The 14682-nt window shown below is 33.4% G+C and overlaps 1 protein-coding gene across 5 annotated transcripts in view; it reads left to right on the top strand.

The window, feature by feature from the left end:
• Positions 1 to 14101, top strand: part of LOC145305250 (uncharacterized) — a 49413-nt gene extending 35312 nt beyond the window's left edge. For 2 of the 5 annotated variants that reach the window (XM_080146849.1, XM_080146847.1), the window contains 10 exons: positions 1245 to 1297; positions 2372 to 2592; positions 3319 to 3406; positions 4101 to 4176; positions 4949 to 5041; positions 5808 to 5891; positions 6477 to 6579; positions 7991 to 8088; positions 8408 to 8585; positions 10005 to 11461. In XM_080146849.1, the coding sequence (XP_080002975.1) occupies positions 1245 to 1297; positions 2372 to 2592; positions 3319 to 3406; positions 4101 to 4176; positions 4949 to 5041; positions 5808 to 5891; positions 6477 to 6579; positions 7991 to 8088; positions 8408 to 8585; positions 10005 to 10552 (1542 nt within the window). In that variant the 3' untranslated portion in view covers positions 10553 to 11461. Of the gene's footprint in view, positions 1 to 1244; positions 1298 to 2371; positions 2593 to 3318; positions 3407 to 4100; positions 4177 to 4948; positions 5042 to 5807; positions 5892 to 6476; positions 6580 to 7990; positions 8089 to 8407; positions 8586 to 10004; positions 12402 to 12653 lie in introns of those variants that run through there. The other 3 variants (XR_013874553.1, XM_080146850.1, XM_080146848.1) reach the window with 3 other exon arrangements.
• The last annotated feature ends 581 nt before the right edge of the window (positions 14102 to 14682 follow it).

Here is a 14682-nt window from a genome sequence, read left to right as displayed (position 1 = left end):
TCGTATGACGTAATTTTTTGGTGCCACTTTACACTGTGTCTTGTTTTAATCTAATATTGCATCCTAAAGTTTTAAAGGTATTAGAAATGTAAAATTTAGTAACTCCCCCCCCCCCCCCTAGTAGGTTAATCCAACAATGGAAATTTCAAATAGATTGTACTGTCACATATCCTTTAGAATCTCCTCCCTAGCCATATCCTTTAGAATCTCCTCCCTAGCCATATCCTTTAGAATCTCCTCCCTAGCCATATCCTTTAGAATCTCCTCCCTAGCCATATCCTTTAGAATCTCCTCCCTGGCCATATCCTTTAGAATCTCCTCCCTGGCCATATCCTTTATTCCAGCAGACTTCAGGGAGGGAGGGGACATTTGACTGTAAATTATACTGGTAAAAAAATATATTTTTAAAGTATGTTTTCTTATTGTTTGGCTTAAATTAATGGACTTAAATCATGATTGATTGGTGCAAACTAACAGAACTTTTCCACACAAAAAATTGCTATAAAGAGTGGGTAGTTGAATTTTTATCATTGGAGATGTGCATTAATTTATTTTCCATTGTCCTATACCCGCAACCGTAGCTCAACACGTAGTGCATCCGCTCGTCGCCGGGAAGGTGATAGGTTCGAATCTCGGTCCGACATCGCGTCATAACTCAAGACGTTAAAAATGGTTCCTACTGCTGCTAAGTTAGGTGCACGACATAAATAGTTAGAGTAGGGGGAATGCATTGGCCAAAAACGGCGCAACTCACTACCATGCACAGTTAGGACTTGTCAGACAAAGGTCGTGCATTCAAAGGGTTGGTTGTCTGATGGGCAAATGGACGCTTTACACCGCAATCATAGGGCTTATGGCTGACAACCCTATCCCATGTCCATAAAAAAACCACAATGTTACAGAAACACCGACAAATTGTCAGCGGCCTATGCTTCCCCTGTGGAGTGAAAAAGACTTGTTACTGTTTTTATCCCTTACTATCTCTGGCCTCTCACACTTTGCATTTGTGTTTTTACTCATCTCTATTTTCTTTACTTTTTTCCTTAAGACCTTTCTATTCCAGGCAGGTAGGGAGGGGACATTGGACTGTAAATTATACTGGTACAATTTTTCAAAATCATGTTTCTCGTTTTTAGTTTTTAAAATAAGTCTAAAGAAGGTACACTCTGCTACAAGATTTTTAAAAATCTTTATTTTAAAGCCATGATTTAAGATTGACATTATCCTTGTTATTTGTTACTTAGATCCAAGAGAAGGAAGTTGTTTTGCCCGAATATTCTGCCACAGAATCACCACGGTAAGTTCTTTTTAAAAATACTAGCGGTTACGCCCCCAGCAGCCTCTAGGAGCACTTGAGGGGAGAGGGGAAGTCGACCCTCCCCCATTGTAATGTTTATTTTTTTATAGATTAAAATTTGGGGCACAATAGTTTTAGACATTCCAAGGACCTATGGGAAGCTACATTTTAATGGAAAAATTGATTTTCGTCTGCTAGCTAAAGGGTCCTTGCTTTTTAGGTGAGGTAGTTGGAATATACAATATACATCTATACCTATCAGGGATCTTAATAGATAAGACAATGGGCGATTAATTGATAAACATCCCTAATGATGATATACATACTTACGACATCTGTAGACAAAATTATTGGTTAAAAAGTTTGGACACTATTGGTTTTAAATTGACCAATCAACAAATCAATAAATGAATATGATAACCTAGTTATAAAACTTTGGGTACTAGCAGGGAGTAAGGGAGCGGACAATGGGCAATTAATTTAATTTAAGAGTTATCAAAGAAAGGCCATGAAATCCAGATTAATCCAATAAATTATGAGGAAATTTGAAGGGATTGTTAATTAAATAATAGATTTCCATAGCGTCATGTAAAGTGAAATCGTAACTTGTTTTTGATGAAATATGTTGAGGTTTTATTGTGTGATTTTTATATTGGACCCGGCCAGCTGCTAGCTGGCTGGGCAAGAATATGACTGCCCCTTTTTATTCTGTTGTCCTTGCCCCCACCTCCCTTCTCCCTTCTCCCTGTCTGCTATATTCAAAACTAACACAACGAGTAATTATTTCCCTTGCCCACACCTCCCTTCTCCCCGTCTGCTACATTCAAAACTAACACAATGAGTAGTTATTTCCCTTGCCACCACCTCCCTTCTCCCCATCTGCTATATTCAAAACAAACACAACGAGTAGCGGCATTTCATTCGCTAGTACTCAAACTCAGTGAGAAACTGCTAAATTCTCGCACATTCCTAAAAATTGAATATTCGATCCATTGTCCCCTCCCTCACTCCCTGGGTATTAGGGTTATTTATAATTTCCCCTTCCTCTCTAATTCTTGTACATTTATTGTTTAGATTTCGTGGAGATTCGAGTAGTTCAGGCAGCTACAGAGGTGAAACTATAAATAGATTAAGCACGCCAAGTGGTGTGGGGGAAGGGGCTAGGAGGATCCCCACACCTGTCAGGGAGGGACCTCGGAGGATCACAACCCCTGTGGGTGGTGGGGGCGGGGATGGAGGGGGTAGGAGAATGACAAATCCAGTGGATAATCATGTCAGAAGAATGATATCTTCAGGTGGTAAAATTAAAATTAAAACATTTGATATGGAGGGGGGTATTTTTTGGTAAGTGGGATTCTCTTGAAAGAGTGGATGTTCAAAATGGACACATTGACTTTCTGTTAAAGATTTATCAGTTGCTACGCTGTCTAGGCTAAGTTTAAAATCTAAAGGACAATTCTAACTAGCCTAAATTTACTGTACGAGATATCCGTTACATACTGATGGACAGACCAAATTGTAGAGAATCTTATTGTCATCGCAGTACTTTATAAATGTACTTAATTTTAGGATGTACTCTTTTTTCACAATTCCAAATTAATTGTTGCCAAAATTGCATTAAAACACAATTTTAATTTGCAAACTTGCTATTTCTTTCCAAATGAAGGAATAAAATTGCAAAATTGATTAAAATTTCTTTTCACTAAGCATTTTTACCAATTGTCTAAATGGATATAGAATAGGTGGATATTGTAAGAGATTTTGGCTTACCCTGATAAGATATTTCTCCAAGCTGGCAAATATAAGTATATCCCCCCCTCCCCCATTTATGACACTAACTCATTCCCTCCTCTGACCATGGAAGAACTTACTGACCAACATCTGAGGACTATATTAACAACCTAAACGTCGAAAATTACCATGTCGCAATATCCATGTATTCTATATCCAATACTGCATGTAATTATACAAAAAGAATATCATTTATGAAAGGTTTCGTGATTTTTAAATTTCTTTGTTAGGCGTTACTGATGTAGAGACTCGTAGTAGACGAGAAAGTAAAGATGTATCCAGTATGGCTCCACACTACAGACCTGTTAACTTTCCCAGGTACATAGATAGATAGATAGGTAGATAGATAGATAGATGTGTAGATAGATAGATAGATAGATAGATAGATAGATAGATGGATAGATAGATAGATAGATAGATAGATAGATAGATAGATAGATAGATAGATAGATAGATAGATAGATAGATAGATAGATAGATAGATAGATAGATAGATAGATAGATAGATAGATAGATAGATAGATAGATAGATAGATAGATAGATAGATAGATAGATAGATAGATAGATAGATAGATAGATATATAGATAGATAGATAGATAGATATATAGATAGATAGATAGATAGATGGACAGACAGATTGTTCTCATCCACGTTTGTCACTCATGGAACCCAGACAGACAGACTGACAGACAGACAGACAGAATGATTGTTAGACATTGCTACTTTTAAGATTCAATACAATTGGAGATTTTGATTCTTCAAAAACTATACATATTGTTTTTCCAGTGTGACTTCGAAACCGATTAATAACCGCATGATTAGAACCGGTTCTCAGCCATACTGAAAAATCATGTAACATATAGTATTTTAGACAGTTTTCCAGGATTATTAAAATCATAAAATTAATACTACCTCGTGGTTAACATTACTGTTTTAGATTTTCTAATTTTTATTTTAATATCTGCGGAAAGCTATCTATAATACTAAATATTAACTGTATGATATTTTAGTGATTTAAAGATAGTAGAAATAGGAACAGTGAAAAGATCTACGAGAAGAAATCTTTCAGGGGATTCAAATCAAGGGGTAAGTCAATAATGGATATATTATTACTTGGATATTGCACCAGATTTTCATGTTGTCTGCTCGCAGCTGGCTTCCCCTCCATTACCACATTCCCTCCTCAATTTAGAACAGCTTTGCCCCTAAAACTATTAATTTTTGAGTAATTATTTAAGTAAGTCTAGATCCCCAATCACTTTATTGGACCAATAGGAACAATCCGACCCCATTAATGTTTATAATGTGTACACATTTTATTAAAAAAGTAGTTTTTTTCATTTGATTCATTTAATTATACAGTGTGTGTTTTTTATGAGAACTTTTTTGAAAGCAATTTTACCCAACTTATAGTTATCAGAATTTAATGATTAATGACTTATTTTCTTCGTTTTTTAAGGCAATTCAAAGAACATCAAAAAAATAATTCAGTTTTTATTAAAAATGTACAGTAAAATCTAAAATTCAAAACTTAGGTGTCAACATCTAAAAATGGGTTTAGCGCATTTTTCTTATGCTCAAATCTTCTACCTTTTGCAAGAATGGCTGCAAAACGCTTCAAAGTTGAGAAATAGATTTTAAAAAATAAGAAAAAGTTTGAAGGCCATATCTCAACCAGGGAGGGAGTAATGGCCCCCCAAAAGTTTACTACTGAAAATCCAATTTTAATTAGTAAGCATTATAAACAAAAATCAACATCTGCTAGAAATCATTGAAGCTGATTAACCATCCAGGGTAATAAATCTATTTTTCAAATGAGTACATTTTATTTGTAAACCTAAATTTTGTTGTATTTAAGTTGGATGTAGTGTCCACTCGAGGTTCTCAGAAGTCCCAGATGAATTCCAGAATTGTGAGGACATCACAAAGTGGTATTCTACCTGATGTTCAGGTAAAATATATAGATAGATACATAGATAGAGAGATAGATAGATAGAAGATCCCAAATGAATTCTAGAATTGTGAGGATATCACAAAGTGGTGTTCTACCTGATGTTCAGGTAAAATAAATAGATAGAAAGATAGATAGAGAGATAGATAGATAGAAGATCCCAGATGAATTCCAGAATTGCGGGGACATCTATCTATCTATCTATCTATCTATCTAACTATCTATCTATCTATCTATCTATCTATCTATCTATCTATCTATCTATCTATCTATCTATCTATCTATCTATCTATCTATCTATCTATCTATCTATCTATCTATCTATCTATCTATCTATCTATCTATCTATCTATCTATCTATCTATCTATCTATCTATCTATCTATCTATCTATCTATCTATCTATCTATCTATCTATCTATCTATCTATCTATCTATCTATCTATCTATCTATCTATCTATCTATCTATCTATCTATCTATCTATCTATCTATCTATCTATCTATCTATCTATCTATCTATCTATCTATCTATCTATCTATCTATCTATCTATCTATCTATCTATCTATCTATCTATCTATCTATCTATCTATCTATCTATCTATCTATCTATCTATCTATCTATCTATCTATCTATCTATCTATCTATCTATCTATCTATCTATCTATCTATCTATCTATCTATCTATATATCTATCTATCTATCTATCTATCTATCTATCTATCTATCTATCTATCTATCTATCTATCTATCTATCTATTGTAGTCTGATGATAAGTCTGACCTTGGGTTGCATGGTATCTCTGGTCTTATACCTGACACTGTAGATATTAAACCTGTCACCAACAAGGAAATCACAAAATTTCATAATAATTTTCAAACATCTAGATATGAAGCAAGGATGAAAGCATCCATAAGTAGTAAACTACAAAGTGATATAAATTGAACAGAAAATTAAAGAAAATCATGAATCATTTCACATATATTTTATATTTTTTTTTGTAGCATGACTAAAAAGACCAACAGACCAAGTAAATGATATAGGGAATATTTACAATCAACTGTCTAGCTTGAATAGCAGGTGAGAAAATAACATTTCTCCTTAGTGTTAAAGCTGACGGACGGACTGAATTATAGGATAGCTTTGTTTCTAAAAAAAATATTCTATGTATAAAACCAATGGGGTTAATTTTTCCCTTAACATTGAATTTTGTTACATATAAATATATATTTGTGGGAAGGGGAGGGGGGGTTGATGTAAAATAATTTTTATACATTAAAGTGATTCATATCCCCTCCTTAAAATGAATAAACAACTGTACTTTTTAACCTCATGGGTATAATATAGAATATAGTTCAGGGTTAAATGTAAGCGAGATCTTTTGGTACAGACAGAAAAGACAAACACACAAAATTATGAAAATTTGTGATAAAGAAGGGGATTCCTGTAAACCATCGCACATCCAAGTCTGGCCTGCTTGAGGATTTTCATGATTACCACCTCATGATGGATCCAACATACTCCAATAGTTCAACAGGTAAGAATGTACTTCTAGAATATTTTCATGATTACCACCTCATGTTGGATCCAACATACTCCAATAGTTCAACAGGTAAGAATGGACTTCTAGAATATTTTCATGATTACCACCTCATGTTGGATCCAAAAGGCTCCACTAGTTTAACAGGTAAGAATGGACTACTAGAATATTTTCATGATTACCACCTCATGTTGGATCCAACTTGCTCCACTAGATCTACTGGTAGGAATGGACTTCTAGAATATTTTTATAATTACCACCTCATGTTGGATCCACTAGGCTCCACTAGTTCAACAGGTAAGAATGGACTTCTACCACGTCATGTGGGACCCAATATACTCCAATAGTTCTACAGGTAAGAATTGACTACTAGAATATTTTCATGATTATCACCTCATGATGGATCCAATATACTCCACTAGTTCTACTGGTAAGAATGGACTTCTAAAATATTTTCATGATTACCACCTCATGTTGGATCTAATATACTCCACTAGTTCTACTGGTAAGAATGGACTTCTAGAATATTTTCATGATTACCACCTCATGTTGGATCCAATATACTCCAATAGTTCTACAGGTAAAGGAACTGCAAGAATATTTTCATGACTACCACCTCATGTTGGATCCAATATACTCCAATAGTTCTACAGGTAAAAAGGAACTGCAAGAATATTTTCATGACTACCACCTCATGTTGGATCCAATATACTCCACTAGTAATACTGGTAAGAATGGACTACTAGATATTATATATTTATATATTCAAGGGGGATGTTTAATATCTGTTACACATATGGATCATTTGTATAACCAACTTTGATTCTTTTACATGTTTAGGAGGAGGTCTAATATCTGTTCCACTATTACATTATTGTCTATCTACATATAGAGATTCTTTGTATAACCAACCTTTATTCCTTTATTTATCTTAGGATGAGGTCTAATATCTGTTCCACTATGACATTATTGTCTATCTTCATATAGAGATTCTTTGTATAACCAACCTTTATTCCTTTATCTATCTTAGGAGGAGGTTTAATATCTGTTCCTTTAGTACTTTATTTATCCATCTACACATAGAGAATCTTTGTATAACCAACCTTTATTCCTTTATCTATCTTAGGAGGAGGTTTAATATCTGTTCCTTTAGTACTTTATTTATCCATCTACACATAGAGAATCTTTGTATAACCAACCTTTATTCCTTTATTTAACATAGGAGGAGGTCTAATATCTGTATTACATTATTTATCTATCTACATATAAAGATTCTTTGTATAACCAACCTTTATTCCTTTATTTATCTTAGGAGGAGGTCTAATATTTGTTCCTCTAGTAGTTTATTTATCCATCTACACGTAAAGATCATTTGTATAACCAACCTTTATTCCTTTATTTATCTTAGGAGGAGGTCTAATATCTGTTCCTTTAGTACAGCATACAGCAGCCCACAATGATCCTGTTACCAAAGGTCGACCCAGCCCTACAGACCATCTAACCCAGGCATAATATATATTTTTATACAAGAATTGCATTAATGAAGTTTCATAATTTAAATTGTTAGGAATTGCTTTCCTTCTAAGTGCTCAGTGAGCACAGAACCCCTCTCATTTAATTTAAAATGAATTGATAAGAGCAGTCCTATATATCTAAAACAGTTTGTTATAAAAAATATTTAATTATTCAATACAAAAAAAATATATTTCTTGTTAAAGCTGTTGAAATTTTAAAAATGTTTGGTTATTTCTGTTGAGTATTAAATTTTGAATGTTTGAGAAATTACGATAAAGAGTACTGAATATATATATTTGCTATGAATAAGGTGCATCCAACCCGTTCTTCTTTTGACCAGAATAACTCCCTTGTCCACCCTCGGATAGAGGCTGTACAGAATACTAGTCCCCAGTACAGTGCCACTAGTGTCCACCCTCGGATAGAGGCTGTACAGAATACTTGTCCCCAGTACAGTGCCACTAGATCCTCCAGTGCAGGTAGTGCAAGTAATTAAGTTAAATAACATTGTCTGTTTGTCCATACCATGATACTTTGTGCTTCGCTACTCATGGATGCTGTCATCCTTGCACCTATTATATAAGTGATCACATGACTTTAATTAATAATTAAAGTTCCCCAAATCCTTATACAGTTGGGGAGTTGAAGCCATTTTTATAGAAGCAGAAATATTATTTATGATTACGGTTTTGACCCTCTAAAAAACGTAATCTACCATTCCACTTTCCCCTCTTTTGGTGATGATATCATCAACGCCGATACGATTTTTGAAATGTACCATTCCACTTTCAATAGTGGCGAAACTGGAATGGTACATTTATGTTTACATATCAGTGTATTCATTAACATTGATTTCCTTTTTTTAAATCGACATAATAGTAATGGTATATTCTAGTTATTATTTTTATTTTACATAGAAAACTTTTAATTATAAATATTATTTTATACATTCCTACGATTAACATAATCTAAAAATATTATGTATGATTTCAATTATGTCAATGTTTAAAGTGTAAACCACTATTCCAGTTTCGCCTCTCTTGAAAGTGGAATGGTACATTTCAAAAATCGTATCGGCATTGATAATATCATCAGCAAGAGAGGCAAAATTGGAATGGTAGATTACAAAAATCATATCGGCGTTGATTATATCATCACCAAGAGAGGGGAAAGTGGAATAGTAGATTACGTTTTTTAGAGGGTCAAAACCGTAATCATAGATTTCTGCTTCTATAAAAATGGATTCAACTCCCCAACTGTTATATCAAATTTTGGTGATTTTAATTAATTAGTAAAGTTGCAATAGATATAGTATATCTAGACAGTCCATCTGACCCCATTTTTCGTCAAAATTAAAAAGTGAAATTTTGCAGACAGACTAATGTTTACATACCAGATCTATAGTATAGATGTAATACACACAGCAACCTCCCTTTCTTTTTCAAAGACCTTCTTCGTCTGCTTCTAAATTATTTTCTGCTACTTAGCTGTGTTAATATAAGCGGCACCATTGGTTGATTTTCAATGACCCAATAGAAAGGTTGCACAAGGTGGTTGCGATGGGGAGATAAAGTTATTTAACCCCTTTCTCCCTCTAGTATTTTACTCTAATGTTTACATTTTGTCATATACGAGATACGGCGACATTATTTGCAACGAAATTTTTGACAATATAATTTTTAGAAAGCTAACTTTATTCTAAGAAATTCAAACTATTCAAAACTTGTTATATCTGTTGTTATATGCTTAACATTATACCTACAAGGGAAGACATTTTTAAGCGAATTAATTTACTAAAAAAAGCTTTATCCTAAGATATGCGACAATTCATAGCTGACTCATAATGCGAATGCAATGAAAAAATTATGACCTTAGTGGCTGATTTAGATAGTATGTCTCTATTACAGGTAGTGAAGCCAGCGGTCAACCAGCCGGAGGTGCAGCACAAAGAAAAGGCTGTTACATAAACACAAACAAAACATCCGCCATGGACCATCCCCTGTATGATTTATCAAATTGTGAATTGAAACCAGAATCCGCCAATAATGGTGGTGGTCGGGGCTCCAGTAACAGTAGTAATAACACCAGTAAAAGTCCAAGAAAACACGGTGCGACCGGGGGTCTTAATAATATGAGGAAAAATGGTTTGAAAAGTCCCCAAAAGATGTCGCATTTTAGCCCCATGCTGACGAGCTCCAGCTTATTAAGTGATAGTGATTCCTCCATGTCTCCCCTTCTTAATATAGAAGCTAGAAGTAGATCTCGAAGTAATTCCAAGAATATTTCTATTGGAAATGTATTAGAGGATGATATTACTAATACTGCCTCAGGTGTTGGTGGTGCAGAGGATCATGGCGATAATCCCCACGCAGCAGCCGCCAGTAGTAAAGCCAAAACTAAGCTAGTCAAACCAGATGATATTAATATAAAAAGTTGTTTTATTGAAAGTTCTTAAATTTTAGTTGTAATCTTAATTAGATTCCTGAGAAAAAATAATTGGGTATAGTCCCTTTCGTGGCAACAGCTCTAAAGAAGCGATTCGTCGCATCTTGAAAATGGCTTTTGATGGGTTGTTTTATGTTAAGTTAGGTTTTATTGGGTTAGGTTAGGTGATTGCCACGAAGGGTTAGGCAATTAGCCACGCAGGGTTAGAGCACCCCGAACGGGGCTGGAAATAGGAGAAAAGCTACTGTGAAAATACGAAGAAACGCTCCTTAAGGGGCGTTGCCACGAAAGGGACTATCCCCAACCAATTTAGCTATTAATCCCCTGCCTTTAGATAATTCCTTAATTTTGAAGATCTTCCAAATTAAAAAAATGTTCTAAAAATTTAAATGTGTTATTATTTGTCTTTGTTATTAGCTGTTATGTTTTTAAATTATGCTTTCTACTTAAAATATCAATATTTTTTCCAATTTTTTTTTTTATTATCATTTTTTTCCTATTTAGATAAATTTAGTCATTAAATGTGAATAAGAAAATCTAGTATTTAATTTAAATTCACTCATTAAATTTTCTTAGCAGTTATAAAAACTATACTTTTATATAAAAATGTCTTAATTATGATAAAATATAATGCATGAATCTCATAATTTGAATCTTTTAAATTTTATTTACATCTCAAGTTGAAAATATAATTACCAAACATAAAAAAAACGCATAAATAAATACAACAAAATGTAAAAAAAAAGTTATTTAAAGCCTCATATTATGGACAGTTTTCCGCGGGCCAACAAAATAGGGATTAATTTAATGTTTTTTTACATATTTTATTCGCGGAAAAATCTCTGTGATACGATACCATATTTTTCAGTATGGCTCAGAACCGGTTCTAATCCAGCGGATATGAATCGGATTTGGAGCCCCAATACATTTAAAGTGTGAAAAATTCCCTGTATATAGTTGTAAATATTTAATTTTAAAAAGTCTTATTGAAGCTAGAATATTGATGTAAAAAGTAACCTTAATTATTAATTAATTAACTACTCATTATTCCGGATCTAGTGCTGTTCACGGTAAAATGTTCCTGGTAATGATTATCTCCAAAATAAATCTATGTACTTTCAAAGCTGCTAGCTGCAAAACGGCTGAACAAACATGCAAGTTTTAAGCGGCATAAGAAGGCCTTTAATTAATCTATAATTGCCAAGATCCAATGATGCACAGGGAAATCTTCACTGAACAAAAAACGCGTAAAATAAGTCTTTTTCGCGTATTATGTTCACTGCGAGATAACTGTGCAAATGCCTTTTTTGTCGGAGAATATTTTGTACGAGCATAATTTGTACATTCCACCGTTTTACAGTTAGCAGCCTAAATGTTCATAGATTGTTGGAGATAATCGTTACCACGAATATTTCATTGTAAACTGCGCTAGATCTATTATATTCCCTGTGCAGTTTCAAGTTTAGATGGAAAATATACATATAATAATAATAATTCATGGAATTGGAGTGGACTGATGAACTTACATTACAGGGATCTCAAGAGATAGGACAACGGAGGATAAATTGATATATATCCCTAATATAGATAAAAAGATTACACCCTCAGGGTGTGAGGAGACATTGGTCTGCAAATTATATCTGGACCCAAAGTTTTATAAACAAGCTCTATTTTTCTAAAAACAATCGTTCAAATGGGTAATTTTGTGTATTATCATTGGGGATGTATATCAATTTATGGGTCACTGTCTTATCTCATTAGATCCCTGTAACTAAGGCGCAGTCCACCCAAATTCCCAACAGTATAAATAAAATAAATAATAGTATAATTAATACAACTTCAAAAAATGTGTGATAAAAGTTGTTCATCCCATCGTATTATAAACACCTTTCCGCGGATATTAAACTGAAAAGTTATAAGATTAAAGCCAGTTTTGTTAGCCGTGAGGGTCAAAGGCCTGGACTTCCAAAACTGGTATTAATTTTATTATTTTACTTTATTATTCGTGGAAAATTGTCTGTAATAGGATGCTGTACATGATTTTTCAGTATGGCTGAGAACCGGTTCTAATCCAGCGGATATTAATCGCTTTCAAAGCCATACTGGAAAAGTTGTTCAATATTAACCATTTTCAAAATATTTGAATTAATTATAAAAAAATTTATGATTAGAGAAAATTCTTTGATTAAATTCTCCTTAATTGGACTTGAATCACAATCTAAACCTTTTATATAATGGAAAAATATCTTAGATGCACAAGTGGACAATGTGAGTTATAGAGCAGGATATGCCTTTTGTAGCAAGATCGACAGACCGACCAAGTTATATATATACTGGTTGCTATGTTAAAAGTTGTCCCCACCCCCCCAAAAAATCAGTAGTCAGTAGAATTTACCTTCCTCAAACTTTGAAATCCCTCATTTTACCCCCTAGGGCCCCTCATAGTATATGAAAATACTTTTGATCACCTCAATCAAATCTTTGAAAAACCTCAATTTACCCCACTTAAAATTTAAAGCTTAGACTTCCCTGGTCTTTCTTAAGAAGCAGTCTAGAAAATCACATTCTCCATAGCGTTATGGACTGACAGACAAACAGACGGTCGAACAAACAAAGTGAATTATAACTTTGCTACGCTACTAAAAAAAAGAAGCTACCTAGTTTGGATTGTCGTCCACTTTCAAATTTAAGGGTTGGAATATTTCATTGGTAAAAATAAGGATTAAAAAATCTTGAGTATTGATTCCAAAATTTTAATGTTTTAAATTTATTTTTATATATCTTCAAATAATAATTTACACTTAATTAAAATTTGCACGTAGAAAAAGACCTTTATGAATTTATTAAACTTTAAAACATCATTTAAATATAAATTTTGTTTCATTATTATGATCATAAAATGTTTAATAGTGTAAATTACTACACGGTGTTCCTTAATAAAATCAAAATATTTTTCCATTTCAAAACAGAACAGTTAGGTTTAAAAAATAGATCATTGGTTACAAATTTTTCAGTATGGCTTCAAAGGATTATAGCCATACTGAAAAATTATTTATCGTATTATATTTAGACAATTTTCCACGATTAATATGATAAAAATCGTATTATTGTTGATTAAAAGCTATCTTTAATGCGATAAATTAATTTTGCCAATTGATTGTTCAACAGCCTAATTTGTTTTTGTCGTGTTATTGTAAAATGTTTTGGTTGAGTTAAAGGACAGCGCGACTAAATATATAATAGTTATTTATCGCATCGTTTTATAGGCAACCTTACGCGGATAATAAAACGATAAAATATAAGATTGATTCCGGTTTTATTAGCCCCGAGGGGCCGAAGGCCCGTGCTAACAAAATTGGTATTTATCTTATAATTATTATTTTTATATTCGTGGAAAATTGTCTGTAACACGATGCTATACATGAATTTTCTGTATGGTGGAGAACCGGTCCAATCCACCGGATGTTAATCGGTTTGGAAGCCATATTGGAATATAAATTATCGCAGTGATTGATGTTGTAAATGTAATTTACAAAAATACAGAAATATCAATTGGTAACTTGTTTTATTTTATTCTTTTACTAACAGCTATGCAAATAGAGACCTTTAAGTCCACGTAGGGAATAGATATGGGGGAAGTTGACCATTCACTTTTAATTTTTCCTAGAAGGCGAGATCCTTTGTTACAGACAAAAAAGACTACTTTATTTGGTAGGATAGGATATGTCCCTAAAGTCCTCTATGGGAACTTGGGGTGTTTCAGGAAGTAAACCCCCCACCTTCAGTTTTATTTTTTAAAAATAAAAATAAAATTTTGAATGGGAGTGGGGGAATTTTTTTTAGGGGTGTCTCTTTTATAGGTGGCGGTATCCTCCCCTAAAACAGTTATAAACCTTCCCAGAACCTATACAAAGCTGCATTATAAAAGAGAACCATATCAGTCCAGCGGTTTGGAAGATCCTTCAGTACATACACACAGACAGACAGACATGCAACTTATTACTCCTATATCAGGAGGGGAAGATCAATTTTGCAATTTTTGTTGGTCAGTCTCGCGTGCATGCACAATATTGAACTTGGGGGGGGGGGGGGGGTGATGAACAAAAAAAGCCTAATATGAAAAAATATGTTTTATTGCAC

This window comes from Acartia tonsa, chromosome 14, assembly GCF_053477335.1.
Source record: "Acartia tonsa isolate MP-2025a chromosome 14, ASM5347733v1, whole genome shotgun sequence".
In the NCBI taxonomy this organism is placed as follows: domain Eukaryota; kingdom Metazoa; phylum Arthropoda; class Copepoda; order Calanoida; family Acartiidae; genus Acartia; species Acartia tonsa.
The sequence above is the reverse complement of the archived record's forward strand: the minus strand, read 5'-3'. Positions and strand labels throughout refer to the sequence as shown.